This window comes from Schistocerca americana, chromosome 2, assembly GCF_021461395.2.
Source record: "Schistocerca americana isolate TAMUIC-IGC-003095 chromosome 2, iqSchAmer2.1, whole genome shotgun sequence".
In the NCBI taxonomy this organism is placed as follows: Eukaryota; Metazoa; Arthropoda; class Insecta; order Orthoptera; family Acrididae; genus Schistocerca; species Schistocerca americana.
In genome coordinates this window covers 844,312,551-844,339,596 of record NC_060120.1, presented here as the reverse complement: position 1 = coordinate 844,339,596, position 27,046 = coordinate 844,312,551, and the positions used below count along the sequence as shown (strand labels likewise).

General features: G+C 42.2%; 1 protein-coding gene and 1 pseudogene across 1 annotated transcript; one reads left to right on the top strand and one right to left on the bottom strand.

Annotated features, from left to right (window-relative positions):
* Positions 1 to 1,032: 1,032 nt before the first annotated feature.
* On the bottom strand, positions 1,033 to 1,150 carry LOC124597610 (annotated as a pseudogene).
* Positions 1,151 to 2,867: 1,717 nt separating this feature from the next.
* On the top strand, positions 2,868 to 18,586 carry LOC124595049 (dehydrogenase/reductase SDR family member 11-like). Its single transcript, XM_047133614.1, has 6 exons — positions 2,868 to 3,025; positions 8,708 to 8,870; positions 10,992 to 11,121; positions 15,103 to 15,232; positions 16,047 to 16,193; positions 18,505 to 18,586. Exons 1-6 carry the CDS (start codon positions 2,888 to 2,890, stop codon positions 18,544 to 18,546), a joined length of 750 nt encoding a protein of 249 aa, XP_046989570.1. The 5' UTR covers positions 2,868 to 2,887; the 3' UTR covers positions 18,547 to 18,586.
* The last annotated feature ends 8,460 nt before the right edge of the window (positions 18,587 to 27,046 follow it).

Sequence of the window (27,046 nt, the reverse complement as noted above, 5' to 3'; positions counted from 1 at the left end):
AGTACCGAATATGGATTGAGAATAAACCGAATAAAGACGAAAGTAATGGGAAGTAGTAAAAACGAGAACTTAACATCAGGGTTGTTGGTCACGAAGTAGATGAAGTTACGGAATTCAGCTACTTAGGCAGTAAAACAACCAATGACAGCAGGAGTAAGGAGGACATCAAAAGCAGACTAGCACTGGCAAAAAGGGCATTCATGGCCAAGAGAAGTCTACTAGTATCAAACATAGGCCTTAATTTGAGGAAGAAATTATGAGAACGTACGTCTAGAGTACAGCATTGTGTGGTAGTGAAACATAGACTGTAGGAATACCGGAACAGAAGAGAATCGAAGCATTTGAGATGTGGTGCTACAGAAGAAAATTAGGTGGACTGATAGCGTAAGGAATGAGGAGGTTCTGTGCAGAATCGGAGAGGAGAGGAATATGTGGAAAACTCTGATAAGGAGAAGGGAAAGGATGGTAGGACATCTGTTAAGACATGAGGGAATGACTTCCATGGTATTAGACTGAACTGTAAAGGGCAAAACCGCTAGAGGAAGAGAGAGATTGGAATACATACAGCAAATAATTGAGGACGTAGGTTGGAAGTGCTACTCTGAGATGAAGAGGTTGGCACAGGAGAGGAATTCGTGGTGGGCCACATCAAACCAGGCAGAAGACTGATTCCCCCCCCCCCCCCATATATATATATATATATATATATATATATATATATATATATATATAGACGAAAAAATATTTTTTAAAATAATTTGTTATCTGATTATCCGTCTGTCCTTTTGTCAAGACCCCTTTTTCTCAGGAAATAGGTTGACTTATATCTTCCACTCCGTCTTCAGGCCACAAGTAGCCCATCGGGACCATCCGACCGCCGTGTCATCCGCAGATGAGGATGTGGATAGGAGGGCTGTGTGGTCAGCACACCCTTCTCTCGGTCGTTACGATGGTTTTCTTTGACCGGAGCCGCTACTATTCGGTCGAGTAGCTCCTCAGTTGGCATCACGAGGCAGAGTGTACCCCGAAAAATGGCAACAGCACATCGCGGCCGGGATGGTCACCCATCCAAGTGCCGGCCACGCCCGACAGCGCTTAACTTCGGTGATCTGACGGGAACCGGTGTATCCACTGCGGCAAGGCCGTTGCCTACGTATATCTTGCCTATATCGATATCGAGAACATGCAAAAATCGTCGGGATTCTCGATTTCCCTGGACGATGAACTGGCAGTACACATAACTGAGTTTGTATAGAACCCTCATTGCGTGAGTTCTACTCGCTCTTATCGGAATTTTTTTGAATCAGCATTACTGAACATAATTCTGTGTTGTCATCTGCATTAATTAAAGGCGGAATAGAATCTTTTTTAGTAATTATTTGTGTATCTTTTTATTTTATTAATTCACTAAAATCAGCAGTGGATAGACTATTTGACTGCAGGATCACAGATTCACATTGTTACTTGCAGTGAGTTAGGTGCTGGACATGAAAGCTGAGCTGTGCAGCTTGACCCTAGTTTTTCTTGAGTCATCAGTCTTCTGACTGGTTTGTTGCTGCCCGCCACCTGCTGTGCCAACCTTCTCACCTGAGAGTAGCATTTGCAACCTCCAGTATTTGCTGGATGTATCCTAGTTTAAGTCTTTACAGTTTACAGATTTTATCCTCTACAGTTCTTTCTAGTTCTATGAAAGTTATCCACTGATGCCTTAACAGATGTCCTATCACTCAGTCCATTCGTCTTGTCAGTGTTTTCCATTTGTTTCTCTCCTCGTCAATTCTGCAGGGAATCTTGTCATTTCTTACCTTATCAGTCCACCTAATTCTCAACATTCTTCCGTGGCTTCCCATCTCAGTTATTTCGATTCTCTTCTGTTCTGGTTTCCTCAGTCCTTGTCTCACTGCCATACAATGCTGTGCTCCAAACGTACATTCTCAAAAGTTTCTTCCTCAAGTTAAGTCTTATGTTTCAGATTAGCGGACTTCTCATGACCAGAAACGCCTTTTTCTCCAGTGCTAGTCTGCTTTTGATGCCCTCCTTGCTCCATCCGTCATGGCTTATTTTGCTGTCTAGGTAGCAGAATTCCTTCGACTATTTCGTTAATCCCAGTTGTAATGCTAACTCTCATTTCTGCTGCTTCTCGTTAGTTTGGTCTTTCATCAATTTAGTCTCTACAGCATTATCCAGCTATTATTTTTAAACAGAGCTGTATATAGCCCAATTTCCTGATTGCGAGCAACATCAGGTAAAGTAGCAGTTGGTTTGCTCATATGGAATGCTGGTTCGAGAAACTACTACTCAGCAGAATATCCGTCATGCAACAGCGTAGATGCCTTCGGCCTGCATCCTCTCCATGATCCACTGCCACATTCCAAGTGTCCCTTCAACCAGCTTCACTTCAGTATGCTGTCTCCATAATCTTGATCCTAGCATAGTTTGCTTCTTTGGCTAGTCCTTTAGTTTGAATGATATCTATGAGGTATTTAAATTTTTGAAGTTAAGTGCCATTCAAAACACAGTATTTAACAGCTAGTTCATTATCGTGCTACATTACTCCTCTACCACCCGACACATTGGTGAGATGTGCGACGGACAGGTGGCAGTAAGACAAGGCCACAGGAAGTGTACAGATCTGCTTTCCTTATCAGTCAAGTTGCATACTTGTGGAGCCGGCCGACAAATGGCGATAAGGTAGCTCCAGAGGGAGTGTGCGGATCTCCGCCTTCCTTATCAGTCAAGGTGTATCCGGGTGGAGCTCGAGTTGTCGCTGTGGAGGGGAATGATGGTGACGCAGCACTTTTCCCCGACGCCGGAGATCGCGTCTATATGAAGGGAGTAGGGCCGGCCTTGGTAGTCAGTCGCATCAGTGCAGCCAACAGCAGCAGGCATGGGCATCGAGACGTACGCAGGCCGCGTCGCACTGGTGACTGGCGCCAGCTCCGGCATCGGCGCCGCCATCACACAGGCGCTGCTCAGACACGGACTCACCGTCGTCGGCCTGGCCAGGAGGGTCGACAGGGTCAAGGTGGGCGTTTCCCAGAAAACACACCTCCCGTAGCCAAACCACTCAGTCCATTTCATTCTGTACTCTCTCTCTTTCAACTACTAGGTGACACTCATTGCTCTCTTTCTTACCTACACTACTGGCCATTAAAATTGCTACACCAAGAAGAAATGCAGATGATACACGGGTATTCATTGGATAAATATATTGTACTAGAAGTGACATGTGATTACATTTTCACGCAGTTTGGGTGCACAGATCCTGAGAAATCAGTACCTAGAACAACCACCTCTGGCCGCAATAACGGCCTCGATACGCCTGGGCATTGAGTCAAACAAAGCTTGGATGGCGTGTACAGGTACAGCTGCCCATGCACCTTCAATGCGATACCACAGTTCATCAAGAGTAGTGACTGGCGTATGGTGACGAGCCAGTTGCTCGGCTACCATTGACCAGACATTTTCAATTGGCGAGAGATCTGGAGAATGTGCTGGCCAGGGCAGCAGTCGAAGATTTTCTGTATCTGGAAAGGCCCGTACAGGACCTGCAATATGCAGTCGTGCATTATACTGCTGAAGTGTAGGGTTCCGCAGGGATCGAATGAAGGGTAGAGCCACAAGTCGTAACACATCTCAAATGTAACGTCCACTGTTCAAAGTGGAACAAGAGGTGACCGAGACGTGTAACCAATGGGACCCCATACCACCAAGCAGGGTGATACGCCGGTATGGTGATGACGAATACACGCTTCCAATGTGCGTTCACCGCGGTGTAGCCAAACACGAATGCGACCATCATGATGCTGTAAACAGAACCTGGAATCGTCCGAAAAAATGACGTTTCGCCATTCTTGCACCCAGGTTCGTCGTCGAGTGCACCATCGCAGGCGCTCCTGTCTGTGATGCAGCGTCAAGGGTAACCGCAGCCACAGTCTCCGAGCTGATAGTCCATGCTGCTGCAAACGTCGTCGAAATGTTCGTGCAGATGGTTGTTGTCTTGCAATCGTCCCCATCTGTTGACTCAGGGATCGAGACGTGGCTGCACGATCCATTACAGCCATGCAGATAAGATGCCTGTCATCTCGACTGCTAGTGATACGAGGCCGTTGGCATCGAGCACGGCGATCCTTATTACCCTCATGAACCCACCGATTCCATATTCTGCTACCAGTCATTGGATCTCGACCTAGGCGAGCAGTAATGCCGCGATACGATAAACCGCAATCGCGATAGGCTACAATTCGACCTTTATCAAAGTCGGAAACGTGATGGTACGCATTTCTCCTCCTTACACGAGGCATCACAACAACGTTGCACCAGGCAACGCCGGTCAACTGCTGTTTGTTTATGAGAAATCGGTTGGAAACTTTCGTCATGTCAGCACGTCGTAGGTGTCGCCACCGGTGCCAACCTTGTGTGAATGCTCTGAAAAGCTAATCAGTTGCGAAACACAGCAACTTCTTCCTGTCGGTTAAATTTCGCGTCTGTAGCACGTCATCTTTGTGGTGTAGCAGTTTTAATGGCCAGTAGTGTATTACACGCAAAATAATCATTCCTTTGTTCTGCGTACTGTACTTCTCCTTCCACATGCAGTTTTCTCTGTTGTACGCCTTCCAGTTCCATGTTAACTGTTACAGGTTACAGAACACAATAGCCATTGGCCCAATGACCTCCTAGATCTGTATCTACACTCCGCAAGCCACCTTATGGTGTGTGTTGGAGATGCACTGTTAATAACGTTCAACCCTTCTTCCTTCTTCCCTTTGCGAATGCTGCGCGGGAAGAAAGACTCTTGTTAAGCGTCTGTTTGAACTCCAATCTCTCTAATTTTGTCTTCATCATCTTTCCGTGAGATATGCGTAGGAACAAGCAGTTTATTGGTTCGTATTTCTACGAACGTAGGTTCCCGAAACTTTAATAATGAAACTCATCGTGAGTATAGTGACTCTCCTGTAACATCTGTCACTGGAATTGGATGAATATCTCTGAGTAGCTTTCGCGCTTACTAAATGAACCACCGAAGAAATGTGCTCCTCTTCTTTGGGTCTTCCCAATTTCCTATAGCAATCCTATCTGTTACCGATTCCATACTCACGAGTGTTTTATGATTTATCTTCTATGTGGATGGAGCATACCTTCTGAACATCCTTCCACATAATAAATAGATGTGACTACTTCTAGTGATTGTTCTGCAGTCGTGCAGTAATACAATAATGCGTCTTTCCGCCTATTTATCTGCGGTAAGTTACATTTTTTTACGTTGAGAGCCAACCTCGGTAGGTCTTTCTGCATTTCGCTACAAATCTCTAGTATTTTCTGTAAGTAACAGTATTACTAGAGAAATGACTCATGGAACTTTCGTCGGTATCCACTAGGTCGTTTGACCGTACTGTGAAAAGTAATGGCCCTTTAATAATCCCCTGATGTACTCACAAAGTCTGAAGTTCATACATCGTTAAGAATTGGGAATGACCTGTCTGAGTGGCTATAAATGCCATTCATCTGTAAAACTAAGTATGCAACCGCTAGTTCGGTATGAAGGTGACTCTACGGCCCTCACATCGATGTATCTGTGCACATAACGAGAGTCAAGACCATTGTTGTGTTTGATAGAGAAGTCCACGTACTAATAGCACCTATGAGTGAGTGAATGCCAATAAATCGAATGGCCGTTGATAAGCTGCTACGTGAAAGAATACGTTGCACTCACTGGGAGAGGTAGCTGTAGTTGGGGATGGGTCGTTTTCATGCAGATTACATGGTATAAAGCAAACATTCACACCGACACACTGAAGAGGAATAGTGATTGTGAGTCTGATGGTGGTGAGGGAACAGTTCCGAAATGTGACGGCCACCAACTGAAGGAACTAAGAGTCACAGTGCATAAGCACATTCATCTTCAAAAATACCACGACAAGCGTGCTATGGAGCGTTGATGACTGGACATTGGACAATATTTATGAAGACTGTTACAACCACAGTCGATATTCTTTTAGAAAACTAATGGACCGTGGTAGCTATATTCGTTCGAAATCTTACAATGAGGCAGGTTAGGCAGGGTGCAGTCCCCCCCCCCCCCCCCCCAAAGAAAACTAAACACCAAAACTATAGAATTGAGTCACCTTCAAAACTTTTGACACAGCTAGAGACAGTGGATCAGTATCGTCTAACTGTCACTTTCAAGAGTGGGCTCTGTAGGCTGGTGGAGCTGTTCTTTTGGACGACTTTAAAGCTCGTTAGCATTATGTGAGTGCCTTCAAAGAAGAATCTAACATTTTGTCTAGGCATATAACTGTGGACCTTCCCCCTAACAGATGGAAGAAGGCCATGTTATTATGCAGACAGCAAAAACATTTGTGGCAGATGAGAACATGTTCACTAAAGATGAAAACATAAGAAAGGAACGTGTGTGGTACAGTGACCAAACGTATTTTTTTATGAACTACCGCTGTAAGTTATCTATATTTGCGAAAATTGGATAAATTGATTTAAAAAAAAATTGTCCTCAAATAAAGTTTGCTTTAGATGTCGTGTTCAGTTGCTGAGCAAAACTGACGGTTTTTTGGCCCTGTGTTGCACATGTGAACAGTGGCGGAAATAAAACTTTAAGCTTCTTGAAATGAAAAATTTGAAATAAAAAAATGTATCTAATTAACTAGGAAACTAATTGTGTGCTTAATCAAAACTATATAACTAAAACTCAGTACTGAAGTTCATTCTAAACGTTACGTGGTATGAAAAGAGAGAGGTCTATCACTTTGCAATTCCTGACCAAGACACAAAAACTGCAGTCCGAATGAAGAATGTTTTGCGTACTACGTCAGAGCTACTGCCACCAAAGAGAACCAAACACTACCGTCATGTGGCTGTATATTTCTTTACGCAGGACAACCTTTATGCCAGACCTGCTGTTGATTTTATAATCTTCCAAACTGACAAACCGTGGGTCAAATTAAATGTTCGGTGTATCACCATTCGCCTTCACTCTGCTACCAACGACCAATTTCCTGCACCGAGATCAAATGTTCTGTTGTTATTAGCGCGCCAATGAACTGATACGAAGTTGATGTTCCTGCTCCATTATTTGGCATATGATGCTTTTGATGCTGGACTACTGTAGTGCGGATACACCGAAAATGAGGCAGTATTCCCAGATGTTGCTCTTGTCAAGTCTGTATACTGTTTCATTCGAGTGTGTTTTAATCATTTCATTGTAACTCCACATTTGCACCTCAGTGATATGTAGGGGCAGGACGTACAATATGGCAATTTCTACTTTGGGTAATGTGACCCTATGAGTACTGCACGTGCTAACGGATTATCTCGTTTCTAAGAAATGTTTTTGTTCCAGCGACTGGTGCTATTAGACTCAACACTTAGTCAGGGACCGTACATTAATGCGGTGATTTGCATATAAATGCCCTCCATGGAGGACAGGACAGACACAACTCCGTATTGTAGAACGGAAGGGTGGTCGAACTCACTTACCTCTGTTGTTAGATTTCCTTCGAAGTAAATGCATTCCCTTACATGTTCATTTCCTAGGTGACCTGTGCTCTTAATGATTAATTCCCTTCTGTGATACTGCATTTAAAATATTACGTCTTCCTTTTTCCTGGATTTTTCCTCAGGGTTTCTTTCTGTTAAGCAGTACTGCGCTCCGGTTGTACGGCTTCATTAACTTTTTGTCAGTTCTGTGTGAATATGGACTGTAAGAATGGATCTTTTGCAGCAGAAATCTTTTCACGTGAGTGAATCTGCTCTAGATGTCCCTCTTGTCACGGGTTTCTATTGCTCTCTGGACACCAGAATTGCTTTATTTCTTCTACTATGTTTTCCCCATACTGTTATATTTTCTACTCCTCATCTCTGCTTTCAGTATCTGGGCTGTCATCTCAGTCAACCGACATTGTACCATTCATTTTTCAATATTGAGTTGTATTTGTTGTTTAACATTTTTTCATTGCTTCTTCGTCGCGAAACTACAGCCATAACTGAGATAAGTAGTCAACCTGTATGACACTTTCTTCAAGTGGAAGGTTTCCCTGCTGGTAGGAAATGTAAACATCTGTAAATAGAAATCTTTACCGGACCGCTGTATTTCTGACATTACTCATTATGTTGGTGGTAGTAGTAATCTTCGAAAGTCGATGGAGTTCTGAGTGAAAAGAGATTTCACTTTCATTTCACTTTTGACTTCGGCTTTCACTCTGTAGTGGTTTGCGCACTCTGAGCACTGTTCCTGAGTACAGAGTAGGTAGTTGGGCTGTTCGCGAACTGTCTTGTTTGTTTTTTGACCTTTGGCTTTTTGACGGGAAAGCCCGATTACAATTTGTGGCCATTTACCGTATTTGTTTACACGGAGCACTGAGTGTAGTGAAGGTAACTGAGTCTGAAGTAGGAGTCTTATCATTATAATGAGAAACATTTTTTAAATTTTATTTTGTACAATATCAGCTATTACTTATTACCGTTTAGGGATACGCAGTGGTGAAAACACTGTGTACTCATATTTCAGGTAAGGCATATCGTTCAAGATATCGAAGCATTTACCTACTTCCACTCTAAAGTAGTCACTTCAAGCACTGGCTAAGGATGCATTCGACATTTCCTACTGTGTACCTTGCAGCTTTGACTTTTGAACCTTGCGAGTCACACCGCTCCATCCGCTGTTTTTTTAATTATTTATTCATATATTTTTCAGGCATTAGCACTGAAGGACGCTCCTGGTAAACTGCACGCGATTAAGGGCGACGTAGCAGACGAGAGCAGCATCGTGGCAGCATTCAAGTGGATCAAAGAAAACCTTTCTGGTGTCGACATTTTGATTAACAACGCTGGCTTGGGCATTGACAGCGATCTGACGTGTAAGTATGCGATTGTATTTACGAAACCCTACAGCTTCGTGTAAGCAGTTCTACTCTCTCTGATAGAGAATATCATACATTCGATTAATCTGATGTTCTCCTTCAGGCCGAAACAGGACTATTTCTACAAATAACTATGATACGGTCAGCTATGAATGTGTTTAAAAGTTAACGCAGCAGCGATGGTCTTTAAATCGTTCTATCCAGTCTATCACTTCTTGAATAAAAAGAATATCCTAACGACGGATATAACTCAAAGCCTGTCGTTGTCCATAATAAAATAATAGATCTTGTGCTTTTCATTCATTCATTCAAAATTTCAAATACATTACTCAAATGGCACTGCGAGTTCATTTCATCTAATGCCACATACCTCCCTGATGCTTAGAATCTGTGATGTATATCGTTCCATAGACGGACAAACACAAACAAGCTTTTAAGCAGGTGGTCATTATGTTTTGGCTCATCAGAGTAACAAGAGGTATTTATAGAGTTTTGTTTCAGCTTCTCCTTGTGCCCATATCACTTCCATTCTCTCGGAATGGGCGCTTTTCCACTCGTCAGACGAAACCGTTCCGGTCTTCTAGGATTTAACTGCCGCGCCAACTATCCAGTCGTGAATTTTCTGTCTAAAATTTTTGCGTGTGGCACATCAAGTTGTGGTATTCCAAGTTCCTTCAGGTCTTCTTTTACAACACCGATCCATTTTATTGTTTCAGTTTTAACATAGAGGCGAGTTTCGTTTCAAATCCATGTAGTTTATCTGGTTGCTTCAGCTCTCAATACACCCATAGAATTTTAGCCTGCGTTTTTTTCATATCTGAATAAATTCTGTTATTCTTTTCAGGTTCTTTATTTGCTCTTCGTCTGCACGTTCCTTCTTCAGTATAATTTAGACCTACAATTTTCCTCTTTACTTTTTAATTTCTTAAAACTCTCTCTTTCTGTTTAAAACGAGTGTTTCAGATCCCATAAAACACCTTGATCTAAAGACCGTGTTATAGTGCCTCAGTTTGGTGTGTTTCGAAGTGCATTTGTTTGTTACAGATGTATTTCTAAGCCTGCAGCCTCTTTCCAATTCGTGCTGACGAATTTGTAACAAGTGTTTTCTAAGTCAGTTTCCTGAATGTTTTCGCCTAAATATCCGAACTTAGAAACTCTCTTGATTTTCTCGTATGTATGGTTTTTAGAATTTTTGGTGTCAGGTTGCAGCTAGACAAGTATTTCGTTTTTTAAAATTATATTTTGTGCGTTACCTTTTGTGCTGTTTATTTAATTATATTTGTTTATTTGTTTTTGTGTTACTCGATTGTCCTGATTCATTTATTTATTTCGTTATTCCTTGTGATAGCTATATAATCTGGAGATCTAGTCATAAAAAGCAAAACTTCCACTTTAATAATATACTATTAGTCGTTGTGCGACAACTTATGGATCTTGAATTGCGTCCTACGTTATAATAAATGGCACCAAAATTGATAACCGTAGTGTCAGGGGACGAGCAATTTGCTACATACGTATTCTTGCGCTCCAGTCGAAGACGAAATCGGCGGATCTTCAACGTAGCTTAACAGAAGAAAAGGAATTTTGCAGTTTAACGTTCTGTCGACGATGAAGTCATTAAGAGAGGGGGCACAAACTTGCATTGGAGAAGGACAGATATGGGAATCGACCGTACCATTTCTAAGGAATCATCCCGGTATTCACCCTAAGCATTTTGCGGAAACTACCGAAAACTTAAATCTGGATGGTCGAGTGAGGATATGAACCGTTGCCTTCCCGATTGTGAGTCCAGTGTCTTACCACTACACTACTTACCTTGACTGCTCCATAGAAAACGACAGGCAGTTATGCTTAGAGCAGCGGAAGGAACGAATGCGTGTCGGGGCTCAACAGAGTCCTGTTGTGTAACCGATTAGCCTTAGCTGAACATTATTTTTTGGTTCAAAATGGTTCAAATGGCTCTGAGCACTATGGGACTTAACTGCTGTCATCAGTCCCCTAGAACTCAGAACTACTTAAACCTAACTAACCTAAGGACATCACACACATCCATGTATGTTAAAATTGTACTCTCGCCGATGTTTTCCTCCTGAAAAGCGCTTGTTTGTGTTGAAACAGCTGGCAAGACGGAAGACTGGAAGCGCATCCTGGACGTGAACGTGCTGGGTCTGAGCATCTGCACCAGGGAGGCCGTGCAGGACATGCTGAGCCGGGGCGTCGACGACGGCTTCATCATCCACATCAGCAGGTACGGAGGAATAGTTCTCTCATCTACTTGCCCAGCGTCTGTCAGCCCACCGGACGTTGTACTTGAGAGTAACACGACGTTATTTGCAGTTCACTGGCGTAGCCTTCTCTGTGGTATCCATTACTTGTAGCCTGCTCAACTACTTCAGAACACCATACATATTTAACAGTCTGGACGTAATAATTATCTCATACCTATTCCCATTAATGTCGTCGTTTACCTCTGTATCTTACTGAGTGCAACATAGACATCCTCTGTAAATTTAATACTGATCTTACCCTCAGCATTTCATGAAATAGGGAATGACGAGATACTGTACTCCATTGTCTCTCTTGTATCATTATTCTGTATCATCGCTGTAACATTAGATTACAGCAGTTATCATTTGAATTTCCTACTCTTTAGCTGGCCATGTCTACAGATAAAATTATTGAAATTATTGGGTATAAGACCAGTCTATTACGGAAGACACTGTTTTTTATATCACCCATATATGCTTGAGCACCTTTGTAGCATCGTCTAAGGGTTTTATTCATTTCACATCTGTGAAAGGCTGTTTTACTTCATGACTGATCCAGAAAATCCGATCTAAGGACAGTTTTTGTTTGTTGTTGCCATTACCTTAAAATTGTGTTACACGACTGCGCAGGAGCCTCTGTACATTATCATGTCATCTGCAACTAAATGATGGGGTTGACAAGTTAACACATCACTTCATATCTGAAGTAATTTCGCTATCTCAAGATAAGAGAATGAATAGTCCTTATCCAAACAAGACCTTGCAGAACACACAGATAGTGACCACATGCCATACACAACACATGCCATACACAAAAGAGCGACAACATACACGCACACACACACACACACACACACACACACACACACACACACACAATGAAGTGCCACATACTCACCTGCAATAATGAAACAGTCCACAGAATAGGCAGTATATTAAAGAAACAGGGACATCAAATGGACACAGGAGAGACTGCATAACACAGGAAAAGCTCAGAACACAGGGTACACCCACGGATGAAATCAACATATCAGGCATATATGAGCTCACACGCAACACTTGTCGCTCAGTATACATAGGACAAACATATAAGACCTTTACTATTTTCTAGGCATCTTTACGCGCGCATTGTGAGCTCAGAACTGACAAGTTCGAAGTAACGCGATAGACGGGCTTACTGCAGACAATGCGCAACAAATCTGCACTAAGCTGCCTCGTACTTTCACTGTCGTTTTAATTTCATTGCCGGTCGGAGGTTGACAAAACATAGACCTCATGAAATTGAAACTACATTTGAATCATCCATTGTATGTGCTGGCACTTTTTCACAATTTCATTTTGAACGCTTTCCGCAAAATTCAACAAACTTTGTTTTATTCGATCACTAAACTCAATAATCTTTCCTATATTTCATAGAGAACATTTGAACCAAGAGGTGAAGTACCTGAGCTTTAACGACTAAAATACATTAAAATGAGTGCCATCAAGGTTATTTACCTGTAAATTAGTGTTTTTCTGTACAACAGGTATTTGAAAGTAAAGACTACAGCAGTACAAGCCGATGCATAAACAGCTTGTAACAAACGATAATGACCAGTAGATTCACAAGTCATAAGAGGTATTAGTTCATAAAAACTTAACAATTACCTCATATATGTTTCACAGCCGGGTCCAAAAATCGTGGCAAAAATCTGAATAATGTGGTAACTGCAGCTTTTGACACTGCTCTCTTAGGCGTATATGCCGAAAATAATGCAACCTGCCCACAGGTTGACCAGTCATGTAAACATATTGTTCCATTATGCTGAGTTTTGATTACTCCACCGAAGCACACACGTGTATGACGAATAGGGGAACAGCTTACGGTACCGGAGCAACTTCTATTTCTAGACGCATCACTCTATTTGTATTGCATGTATTAACTTAGGTCGTTTCAAGGAAATGTTTAGTTTTTTGTCGAACGATACTTCATTTATGTAACTCCTGTGAATGTGCTCGTCATAATCGTTTGTTGCAAGGTATTGTTAGTTCCGCAACTTGTGCCTCTGCAGCTTCAAACGCCGACTGTATACAACTACAGAGTTTTACACACAAATGACGTTGATGAACAGACTCATCTCCGAGTCTGAAAATGATTTTCGTTTGAATTTTCTGTCGGTGCTTGTTAGAAAACGACAACAATATTAAACAGGAAAGACTTTCCTGATATCATGCAATATACACACATCAAAAAAAGTTTTGCGTCATCCAGGTTCCCAGAACTCCTGAAGATAGACGTTGATTGTGAATATTGTATTACAGACACAGTCCCTTTGACTGTTCAGAGATGTCACGAAACCCGCCCGAAGATGCAAACAACCGTGCACGAGCAGCGCCTATTAGACAAAGGGCGTCCGACAGCCGATCGGATCCAGTCATTCCACCAGGAAGGAAATACACGGCTCTGTTGTCTGTAGTTCAACCATGCCTAGACCGTCAATATCGCGGTTCGATCGCGTCCGCATTGTTACTTTGTGCCAGAAGGGGCTCTCAACAAGGGAAGTGTCCAGGCGTCTCGGAGTGAACCAAAGCGATGTTGCTCGGACATGGAGGAGATACAGAGAGACAGGAACTGTCGATGGCATGCCTCGCTCAGGCCGCCCAAGGGTTGCTACTGCAATAGATGACCGCTACCTACGGGTTATGGCTCGGAGGAAGCCTGAGAGCAACCCCACCACGTTGAATAATGCTCTTCGTGCAGCCACAGGACGTCGTGCTACGACTCAAACTGTGCACAATAGGCTGCATGATGCGCAAATTCACGCCTGACGTCCATGCCGAGGTCCATCTTTGCAACCACGACACCATGTATCGCGATACAGATGGGCCCAACAATATGCCGAATGGACCGCTCAGGATTGGCATCACGACCTCCACACCGATGAGTGTCGCATATGCCTTCAACCAGATAATCGTCGGAGACGTGTTTGGAGCCAACCCGGTCAGGCGGAACGCCTTAGACACACTGCCAGCGAGTGCAGCAAGGTAGAGATTCCCTGCTGTTTTCGGGTGGCATTATGTGGGACCGACGTACGCCGCTGGTGGTCAGGGAAGGCGCTATAACGGCTGTACGATACGCGAATGCCATCCTCCGACCGATGGTGCAACGATATTGGCAGCATATTGGAGAGGCATTCGTCTTCGTGGACGACAATTCGTGCCTCAATCGTCCACATCTTGTGAATGAGTTACTTCAAGATAACGACATCGCTTGACTAGAGTGGCCAACATGTTCTCCAGACATGAACCCTATCGAACAAGCCTGGGAAAGACTGAAAAGGGCTGTTCAGGGACGACGTGACCCACCAACCACTCTCAGGGATCTACACCGAATCGCTGTTGTGGAGTGGGACAATCTGGACCAACAGTGCCTTGGTGAAGTTGTGGATAGTATGCCACGACGAATACAGGCATGCATCACTGCGAGAGAACGTGTTGTTGGGTACTAGAGGTACCGGTGTGTACAACAATTTGGACCAACAACTCTGAAGGTCTCGCTGTATGGTGGTACAACATGAAATCTGTTGTTTTCATGAACATTATAAATGGCAGAAATGATGCTTCTGTGATCTCTATTCCAAATTTCTGTACAGGTTCCGGATCTCTCGGTACCGAAGTGATGTAAAACTTTTTTAGATGTATGTATTTCTTACTTGGGCACGAACCGGCTTTCCGCTGCTTAGGTCACCGTCATATGACAAATGAATGTCACAGACGAAGATAGAATTACGTGTGACTCACGCTGATATTACTCGCATATATTTCACAGAACACCAGGAATGTGTTTGCTATTTAATAATAATTTTCATGCTTCTTTGACCATTCGAGTTGGGGTGCTTTCCTAGTTTTTAAAATCTAAATGTCAAATAGTATATTTTTCTGTCTTCGAGCACGTATATAACAGCTGCTCCTTGCGTCCGCAGCTTACTGGGCCACGTGCAGCCATCGAACAGCGCCATAGCGATGTACACGGCGAGCAAGCACGCCGTCAAGACGCTTCTCGAAGGACTGCGGAAGGACCTGGTCGCCAAGAAGAGCAAGATCCGTGTTGGGGTGAGTCCACAGTCCCAAACAGCACACGGCAGTGATATCCGAGAGCAACTTATGACATTATAAGTATACGGGTAATATACAGTACATACAAGAACCAAGAGAGAACAATAAGAGTGGAAGGCCAAGAATTAAGCGCTCCTATTAAAAAGGGTGTAAGTCATGGACTGATGCCAAACCCAATCTCTTCCATCGGGTTGTCACGGGGTACAGCGATTCGTCACTCTAAATTACTCGTTTTCAATCAACTACTGTCCGGCGGCGTCGCTGTTTATACCGCCTCAAGCGTAGCTTAGCATTGACTACCGACATGGATGGCGTAAGACGAGCTGTTCGTCCATTGTTCCCCGTTCTTCTTAACTCTCTACGCACGGCCGTTGTGCTGGACGGACTGCTGACGGGCTTTGAACTCACGAATGATTCCTCCCACTGGTTTCATGCGAGTTCTTAGAACCACCCTCCTCAAAGCTCGGCGGCCGCTGTCCGTCAGTACGTGACATCTGCTGGCCTTGATTTAGCTGCCCCTTCGGTTTCCACTTCACGATCACATCACCAAATGTCGACTTCAGTAACTTCAGAATAATGTCCCTTATGGATTTTTTGCGCACGTAACATCAAATGACTAGTCCGATTTTTAAGTCATCCTTGTGTAGTAACACATGTCTAAGACTGTGAGTGTTAGAAGTATCACATTACATTGACCTGTGAACAGGAAATGACAAGTGTCGTTTACTAAGAAATAAATGATTTTACTCTTGGCAGTTAGATTACTGTTTTAACCTTTTTTTAGTAAAAAAAGTATCTTATCCTTCAACAGGAAGTTTCTCCGGGAGCTGTGAAGACAGAGTTCATCTCGAACTTCAAAGGAGTGCCTCCGAACATATACGACATGATACCCTGCCTGGAGTCTGAGGACGTGGCTGAAGCCGTTCTCTACATGCTGTCGCAGCACCCTCGAGTCCAAGTGAGTACACATGTTTCTTCCCGAGAAGACTGGTACCGTGCATTGACGTTACAGAATTTAATTTCTCAATTCAGTAATAGAGTTTTCCGAGAATAAATATTAATTGATTCCTTCTGTAGTAAAATTCAGTAATTCATCTTAGATATCCTGTCATACACTTTTGTTCGTAGCTGCCTACAGGGAAAGAGTCATTTCATTGAAAAACAATCTCAGCACAACTAATGCCAACCATTTTCAAAAGGAAAAGCTTTATATTACAGGATTCTCTGATAAAAAGTAGGTTTCATAAGTGAAACGCGGAGGTAGCCTGTCAGATAATGCTCAGTCGTCTACTTAGATTTCACTTTTCAAAATCAAACGAATACTGCATGTGGCTCAGCAAGAAATAATGGAAGTTGGTCAACAAAAAAATTAGAAAAGTAGTTCTGATGCTAGCATTTAATGATGCTTAAAATGCCTCATATAAGTTTGGGAACGACTGCGAGCTCTCAGGTGACTAATATTGAGGCTGTATGCACGAAAATCCACAGACCGATACGTCTGCTTGGGCCATTCTGGTACACAACATTTGTTGTGCTTTTTCTTTCGTGGTCGCCAACTCCACAGCCAAATTACTCTTCATAAGATGGTAGGCATTTGTTATGTAAATTTTTCTTGTTTACTATTATCCTCTATGAATATACAGTGTAATTATGAGGCTGGCAATTACAACTGATTGCAAAAAAATGGTTCAAATGGCTCTGAGCACTATGGTACTTAACATCTGAGGTCATCAGTCACCTAGAACTTAGAGCTACTTAAACCTAACAAACCTAAGGACATCACACACATCCATGCCCGAGGCAGGATTCGAACCTGCGACCGTAGCAGTCGCGCGGTTCCGGATTGAAGTGCCTACAACCACTCGGTCACCGCGGCCGGCAACTGATTGCAATGAATGCCGATAACTTTACAGTGTAGCCCTACGTGAACATTGCAGTGGCAGTAAATATTGCCTTTCAGAAGAACAATTATCCAATTTGTATTTAATCTTTCTGGAGTGTAGCCTTTATGGAAGTGAAACGTGGCCTATAAACAGTTGACATAAGAGAAATGATGCTTTTTAAATCATTTTGCTACAGGAGAATGCTATCTCATGAATAGATCAAATAACTAATGACGAGGTACTGAACAGAACTGGCGATAATAGAAATTTACGGCACAGCTTGACTAAAAGAAGGGCTCGGTTGATAGGGCAGATGCTCAAACATCAAGGAACAGGGACTCGTCAGTTTGTCAATGTGTGTGTGTGTGTGTGTGTGTGTGTGTGTGTGTGTGTGTGTGTGTGTGTTTGGTGGGGAAGTGGGCGGGGAGGGACCGTAGATGGAGCCCAAGCTTTAAGTAGTGTAAGCAGCTGCAAATGGACGCCAGTTGCAAAAGTTATGCAAAGAATGCACTCGCGTGGAGAGCTGCGTCACACCAGTCTTCGAGTGAAGAACACAGTAACAACGTTGTCTTCAATGCGTTGAACGAGAGTTATCTGCCAAGTGACTTTCACTGGTGCCGTGATTAAGATCACGACTAAATCTCTAAATAGCAAATCAAATCACCAGCTTTCCACACGAATGTCGGCCCACCTGTGTTCCAGGTTGTGACTCGATTCACGTTATTACCCTGTACGGATAACTAATTCAATATTATTTTGTAACAGCTTATAAATCTTAGACGACATTTCGCAAAATGGTTTGCACAGTGGTTCTATGGTTAGGTGAGTATACGTCAGAGTTTAAGCGCTAAGCTTCAGTGATCGATCCTCAGATGGCCGCAGGATTTTTCTGTGACCTCTTCCATCTACGTGAGTGATCTGTTAAAAGATGAAAATACCAACTTACAGCCGGCCGGAGTGGCCGAGCGGTTCTAGGCGCTATAGTCTGGAACCGCGCGACCGCTACGGTCGCAGGTTAGAATCCTGCCTCGGGCATGGATGTGTGTGATGTCCTTAGGTTAGTTAGGTTCAAGTAGTTCTAAGTTCTAGAGGACTGATGACCTCAGAAGTTAAGTCCCATAGTGCTCAGAGCCATTTGAACCATTTACCAACTTACACCATGGTTTGGAGTCTACGTTCCACTGTAGATTCCCCCCTTTCCGGCTGGGTAAAGTCAGTTCATAGGCAGGAAGTAGGACCAGGCATACAACCTTCAATACTGGCCCTCCTAGTAATGCGCGATAGTGTTCAGCCTAACCTTCAGGTTGAGTGCAGCTTTATTTTTAATGCTCCTATAATTGTTTTTGTAAACTTGTGAATATGTAAGCAAAACGTTATTTGTTTCAGGTTCATGACGTCCTTATCTACCCTACTGGCAGTCCCCAGTGATGCCGCTGTGTATCGTGTCAACAAATCAGCTGTTATTTTTTAAATTTATTTGTGTTTAATAAATGTAACTTAATTTAACGTTTCAGTTAAAAGTGTGTGTTTTCATTAACCCCTGAGGTCTCTATTACACTGTAAAAGATCTTTGTCAAATGTCTTTTATAAAATATATTTCCTAAAATGTTTGACGGTGTACACGGGGATAATTTTAATATGTTTCATAAAAATTAAGCGTGGACCAACGTTTTGAAAAAGATTTGTCAATGAAATTTTGGCAGTGTTTGTATGAACCTATCAGTAACTATGAAATAGCATAAAAAAATCGAGACACTGTATCTCGTCGCATTTGCTGATAACACATAAACGTAAACTAAAAGGTGTAGGTGAAGCGACAGTAAGCCATTTTGCCAGGACAGAGTAAACGGAAGTAAAATGCGAGGAAAACTTACATTATACACACCATTAGCAATTGAAAGTTCCGATGTACTATTAAGTAGATTGATACGAAGTATCCGTCATGTTGTTGGTACAAATACTAAGCGCAGATTGGTACGATTAGGCAAACAGTATGCCATAAGAAAACAATTTGGGTACCACAATTTGGATGTTGAATGGCATTGTAGACAGAACCTGCACTTAATTTAATACCAAGTAAAGAACAGTCGTTTGGAACGTCTTTGACTCACTGATGTGCTATACATTCCTGAAAATTGTACTGTATGTACAATTAATAGATAAGGCTGGATGCTTTAATATAAATGATGACGAACAATTTGAAAACAATTCTGCAAAGCCTGATATATTGTTGTCACATAAAGCCCTTTCCAACTTTTGCGTAGAATCAGTGAAAGGTGTGTAACAAAAATCACTATTTGTCTTTACCTTTCTTACCAGCTGAGTCACACTTGCTACCTCCTGTGCGGGTTAACGAAAAATTCTGTAGGTATTGATTCTGAGTGATGGAGACCTAATCTTTCTGCAAAGGCTGAAGGTGCTCGTCCGAAGACGCAACGTTCGCTGACTAAAAGGCTCATCTTGATACAGGATTCATCTGACCCAATAATCGGATAACATTATTCCTTAGCACAACGGATTACTCAAAGTGAAGTGATCAAGCCAGGAAAGGTAATGTCTCGTAAGCTACTCTAGGTTCTGTCATACACAACTAGCCATCTAGAATGCAGCACCAAGAAGGGTGGGAGATATATCACAGACAAATTGATTTTCGAGATAAAACATTGTACAAAGATCGCGTGATTGAAAATACAGCCGCCTGTGAAGCGAGGAAGATGATGAAGCCAGTACTGAGTGCTGCCACACTTGCTGGCTAAAACCGCTGCTACACGACTCGGCATTGAATCGTGGTGCAGGCAGAATCGGTATTCGTCGGTAAAAACAACATCGATCCATTCTGTTGTCCATGTTCGTCGTTCATCGCTCCATTGTCGGCGCAAACACCTGTGACGCTGATGCAGAGCTAAACGCAGCGATGGATGGCTTGCGGAGAGTCCACTCTGCTGCAAACGACGTCGAATGGTACGTGCAGACATTGCTTGTTGCGCAACAGACAGAATTTATCGTGATATGGTTCGTGATGTGGCAGAGCGATCCATCACTGCCATGCTCTTAACATGCCTGCCATCACTTGTAGTGCTGCAACGAGGTGGGTGCATTCGATCCTGTTGCTCCGTTGTTCCGTCATGCGTCCAGCGATTACAGATCCTCATCACAGTTACTTGGTTCCGTCCGACACGATCACCGATTACTCTGAAGGATAAAGTGCAATCCTTATAGGCAACTATTCTTACTCTGTAGAACTCCGAAACGTGCTCGAAAGACGCTCGCTCTCTTCTACGAGGCATACTGAAGCAGCATACGCAAAAAGGCCGCACAGAAGGACAATTCCAGTATGTCCACAGGGCCGGCTGTTTCCCTTTACAATTTACAGGTGCCTCTAATGGCGCCCGTGATGTGAACCTTCGCTGAAATCCTAATCATATGCACGCTGCCAATATCACCTGATTTGGATGCTTCCTTCAGGGTGTTGCATCTTGGATGGACAGCGGTGTATTACAGATTCGTGTCTCCATTCATTACTTCCCTTCTTGCCCAGTTTCACTTTGCTGATATACTGATCTCGTGGGATACAAGAATGTCAGTGTAGCAGGCAATAGTACGGGTGATGGAAAATCATTCACGTAACCAAATGGATTCCTTTTGCGTTAATGGCAGAAATTTATTTTCCTAAAGCCATTGAGGTGGCGCTAACAATTTGGAAAAACATTAATACATTCATCACGTAAGCAGGCCATTAAATCATATGAGAACAGATCATTCCTTAAAATGTGACTGGAATAGAATTACCTAGATACACAATGGGCAATCATCACCACTCACCGTTACACGATTCAGATGCTCACAATCACACAATCACTCACGCAATTAGTAATTAGTGTGCAATATACAAAGTACTGGCTACTGGGAGCAAGCTAAGCTATGGGCGAATGCACTGGGCAGTGGAGACAGCTGATACCAAAGGCACACGCACAGAGTTTTAAATAATCCAAAAAAAAAAAAAAAGGTAGCTGAGTTATAATTCGTGCGTGCAGCATGTAGGCAGTCGTCCTGCAAAGATTTTAATCTCATATGCGATGCAGAAAAAATTTTCATTAGCTATGAAACTATGAACGCGTGAATTAGTGGAGAATAGAGGTCGCCGTTATATTCCAAAAGAAATAACCATTTAAAGAGGGTCAAACTTTCACACAAACTTTTCTCTTATCTTTAGTGATACAAAACTAGGAATAAACATAGTACGTGGTGGAACGAGTTTACATCCTATCAACGAAAATACTGAACTTTCGAAAAAAACAGTCACCAAAAAATTCGTATGGGATGCAGGTAGCCCTCCTACGGACATATTAATGTACTTCACAATGCAACGTACCATGGCATACTAGCTGTGAAACCATGAACACGTGAATAGTAGTGAGCAAAGCTTGCCGTAGTGCTCACAGAGAATGAATCATTTACTTTGAGTCATCTGTCTTCTGACTGGTTTGACGCTGCCCGCCACGAATTTCTCTCCTGCGTCAGCCTCTTCATTTCAGAGGAGCTCTTGCAACCTACGACCTCAACTATTTGCTGAATGTGTTCCAATCTCTGTCTTCATACTTTTTCCCCTCCACAGCTCCCTCTAGTACCATGGAAGTCATTCCCTGGTGTATTAATAGGTATCCTATCATCCTGTCCCTTCTTATCAGTGTTTTCCACATATTCCTTTCCTCTCTGATACTACGCAGACCCTCCTCATTCCTTACCTTATCAGTCCACCTAATTTTCAACATTCATCTATAGCACCACATCTCAAATTCTTCGATTCCCTTCTATTCCGGTTTTCCCACAGTCCATGTTTCACTATCATACAATGTATGCTCCAAACGTACATTCTCAGAAATTTCTCCGTCAAATTAAGGCTATGTTTGATACTAGTAGACTTCTCTTGGAGAGGAATGCCCTTTTTGCCAATGCTAGCCTTTTTTTGATGTCCTCCCTGCCCGCCCGTCATTGGTTTTTTTTTCTGCCTAGGAAGCAGAATTCCTTAACTTTATCTATTTCGTGACCGTAAATCATGATGTTAAGTTTCTGCTGTTTCTCATTACTTTCGTCTTTCTTCGATATACTATCAATCCATATTCTGCGCTCATTAGATTGTTCATTCCATGCAGCAGATCGTGTAATTCTTCTTCACTTTCACTCAGGATAGCAATGTCATCAGCGAATCGTATCGCCGATTTTATAGTACCCGTCTAAGCCTATAGCTTACCACTGTTTTTCTTAAAATTTCAAACATCTTGCACCATTTTACACTGTCGAACACTTTTTCAGGTCGACAGATTCTATGAACGTGCCTTGCTTTTTCTTTAGTCTTGCTTCCATTATCAACTGCAACGTCAAAATTGCCTCTCTGGTGCCTTACCTTTTCTAAATCCAAACTGATAGTCATCTAACACATCCTCAATTTTCTTCTCCATTCTTCTGTATATTATTCTTATCAGCAACTTGGATGCATGAGCCGTTAAGCTGATTGTGCTGATTGTCCGAAAGCCGGATGGTATGTCCCCAGACTAATGCATTCTGTACACCAACTTGAACAGTCATTTTGTTGGCACCTCCCCCAATTATTTTAGAAATTCTGAGGAAATGTTATCTATCCCTTCTGCTTTATTTGATCTTAAGTCCTCCAAAGCTCTCTAAAATTCAGATTCTAAACTGGATCCCCTATCTCTTCTGAATCGACTTCTGTTTCTTCTGTAACATCAGCCAAATCTTCCCCCTCGTAAAGGCCTTCAGTGTACTCTTTCCACCTATCCGCCCTTTCTTCTGCATTTCACATTGGAGTTATCTCTGCACTCTTAACGTAACCATACTTGCTTTTAATTTCACTGAAGATGGTTTTGACTTTCCTACATGCTGAGTCGGTCTTGGAAACTGACATACGGCCGGGAGAGGGGTGTGCTGACCACATGCCCCACCATATCCGCATCCAGTGACGCCTATTTTCTGAGGATGACACGGCGACCAGTCAGTACTGTTGGGCCTTCATGGCCTGTTCAGGAGGAGTTTAGTTTTTTTATACGCTGAGTCAGTCCTTCTGAAACCATTTCTTTTTCGATTTCTTCACATTTTTTACACAGCCATTTCGTCTTAGCTTCCCTGCACTTCCTGTTTATTTCATTCCTCAGCGACTTCTCTTTCTGTATTCCTGAATTTTCCTGAACATTTTTGTACTTCCTTCTTTCGTCGATCACCTGAAATATTTATTTTGTTACCTATGGTTTCCTCGCAGTTACCTTCTTTGTACCCACGTTTTTCTTTCCAATTTCTGTGATTGCCATTTTTAGAGATGTGCATTCCTCCTCAACTGTACTGCCTACTGAGCTATTCCTTATTGCTTTATCTACAGCCTTAGAGAACTTCAAGCATATCTCGTCATTCCTTAATACTTCTGTATCTCATTTCTTCTCTTATTGATTCTTTCTGACTAATCTCTTAAACTCCAGTCTACTCTGCATCCCTACTACATTGTGATCTGAATGTATATCTGCCCCGAGGTAGGCCTTACAATTCGAACTCTCACACAAACTTCTACTTTATCTTTTCTGTTGGACCCAATCAGGCAACAGACATGGTGTGAGGTGAGTGAAGTCCATACCAAAGACACACTATCATCTATATCAAATCTCAAATAAACGGAAAAAAGAGACACAGTTAATAGTTAATGTGAGTTATAGATAGTTGGTCTACACAGATTTTGATGTGCTACACGATCCAAAGTGCCTTGATCTACTAGTTGATCATGATTATATGAGGATGATGACGACCAAAAAGCTTCATATTAACCACAAAGAGACGATTACAAGTGGGAATAATTTCACCTGCATTTCTATGTGAGTTGTCTGTGACCAGATGTTAACAAACTATGAATCCATAATGCTTAAGACATTGCATATGTAGGCACATATCGATGGTTCAGTCTCACCCACAGTGATGACGTCAGAATAAACTCTTGCAGAGAAATTTAATGTAAGAACGAAAGTTAGCGAACCTCGACTCACTTTCCTAACACATATCTCACTCACAGAAAGAGAATTAGGGGATTCTAAAACTAAGTAATGCGTTCCAGTACCTCTATCCACAACTGAGACGAGACAGCCCTTGGAGCATGTCTGCTGACTTACCACATGGATGCCAAATGGATATCGGGCGGACGCCAGGAAACGACTCCACTTTCAACAGACCTGTTGGGTCTGACCTCTACTGCCCAACAAACTTTCAATCTGCTGTATACTTTTGACCCATTTCCTCCTGATGACGTTGAATTGGCAATGGATCTACCCTACTCATGCCTGTGTAGCTGTCCTCATAAGCATTCAGACTTACGATATACTCACTGTTATTCACAAAAAGAGAAGACAAGGACCGCGCAAATAGTTAATTTAGTTAGTTACTTTCATGTTCCTTGGATCATTTTCACGTCGAATCGTAAAGATGTAGAATGGATAATTTCACATACACATCAAAATTTTTAAACATTGTTCAAGCCGAACGTATATAAAGATTCTCCTTTTCTTAAAAATATCTACAGATGTGAGTCAGCAGTTCGTACCCAGCAGATTTTACAGAACCTGCAGATAACACTTTACAGTAACAGAACTTCTTCTACAGAATAGTAGACATTGCCAAGGAGAAACTTTTTAGTTTGTCTTCAAATTTAACTCTGTTATCTGTTAGACGTTTTATATTCGTGGGTAAGTTATAAAAAATTTTTGTTGCAAAATTGTACATCCCTTTTTGGTAAAGACAACTTTAATGTAAAACAATGAATGCCATTTTTCCTTCTGGTATATATATCATTGCTCCTTGTGAACTGCAGTGGATTATTACGAGAAACTACATGAGGGAATAAATATATTGTGAAGCAGTAGTCAGAATGCCCAACACTTTAAACAGTTGTCTAAAAGAGATGATTATGAGTGCGCACCACGTACTACTCTTTCAGCATTATTTTGAGCAGTGGAGACTTACTTTCTTAAAGATGAGTTATTCCAGAACGTTATTTCATATGACATTTCTGAGTGAAAATATGCAAAATACATCAGCTTACTGATTTGTCTCTTCCTAGGATTTGCAGTGATCTAAGTACAAATGTCGCTGAACTGAGTTGTTTTAGGAGTTCCAAAACGTGCCATTTTCAGTTTCAATTTTCGGAGAAGAAGGAAGGAGATTACAGTTTAACGTCCCATCGACAACAACGGTCGTTGGAGATGGAGCAGAAGCTCAGATTAGGGAAGGAAATCGGCCGTGCCCTTTCAATTGAACCATCCCGGCATTTGCTTGAAGCGAGTTAGGGAAATCACGGAAAACCTAAATCCTGATTGTCGGATGCGAGTTTGAACCGTCGCCCTCCTATGCGAGTTCCTTGTGCCAACCACTGCGCCATACCACTCGGTCAGTTTCAATTTGCACACCTAAGACTTTTAAAATTTCCGCAATATCTATTATTTCCTTATCATGTGTTACACTTATCATAGATGTAATATCCCTAGATGTGCAGAACTGAATATATTGTGCCCTGTTAAAACTGAGGGTGAGACCACTTGCTGAAAACAAGTCAATGATATTTTTAAGAACATTGGTTACTATTTCTTCCGCTTCTGTGTGTATGCTTGGATTGATTAGAAAACTGGCGTTAACTGCAAAAAGAAGTAATTGCATTTGTTATTAGGTGGAAGATGATTTACATATATGAGGAACGACAGTGTACCTAACATTGAGCCTTGAGGAACCCCAAACATGATTCTCCTCACTGAGTATAATGTCCCCAGACTACATTCGTTGAATTATTAACTTTCTGCATTATTTGGTTCAGATATGAAATCATCCACTGATTGGCTATACCATCAGTCCCACAAAACTTAAATTCATCTAGGAGAATACTGTGATTCACAAAGTCAAATGCCTTAGATAAGTCGCAGAAAATACCAACTGGTGCTATTGTGTTGTATAAAATTTGGTGAGTGAACATGTAAACGGTATTTTCAGTAGAACTACTCTCCTGAAATCCAAATTGTGATTTGCTGAAGATATTACTGTCTCTCAGATGAGATACTATTCTAAAATACATCACATTCTCAAAAAGTTTGAAAAATGTTGTCAGCAGAGAAACAGCTCAGTAGTTACTGACCTCTCTCCTGTCACCTTTCTTATGGAGGGGTTTGACAATGGCACGTTTCATTCTCTCTGGAAAAATGCCTTGCATCGGTTATGCGTTACATATTTCAGACAAAACATTAAATGGAAACAAATCTTTAGTACTCTACTAGATACACCATCAATACCAGACAGGCTTTTACGAGAAGAAGAACTTCTTAGCCGAGATCGCTATAAAAAGCTTTATTGTAGAAAACCGGTTTTGGTAAAACTAAGTTACTATCTTCAGATCTTCATAAAGGTTATTACGAACATCTTGCGCCATTTACACACAAAAACTTTTCATTGAATTTCTAGGTACGTAAAACATAAAATGAGCGATGCATTGGCACGTCAAAATTAAAATTACTGTGTACATCATAACTCGCCAAAACATCGATCCCATAACATAGCACGTCATGCCTACCGGGGCGCCACAAAACTGTCAATAGCCATTGCATGCGTTGTATCGAAAAACGACATAAACGGACTGATACATGCATAAAACGTCAGATCTCCACCAGAGGCAGAAAAGAGGTATGATCAATACGCTCGTAACGCGAGCAAAACGAATATGTGAACCGCAACACCTCAGACTCGTGAAGTCTTCTGAGGAGCAATGGGTACTCCTCCAGTTGTGTAAGGAGTGTAACAAACACTCGGCGAAGGGACACATCGGAAAAAGAAATGTCGGGTACGGCCTTTCTGCCATATATTCCTAGAGTGACGGACAAAATCGACCACATCTTGC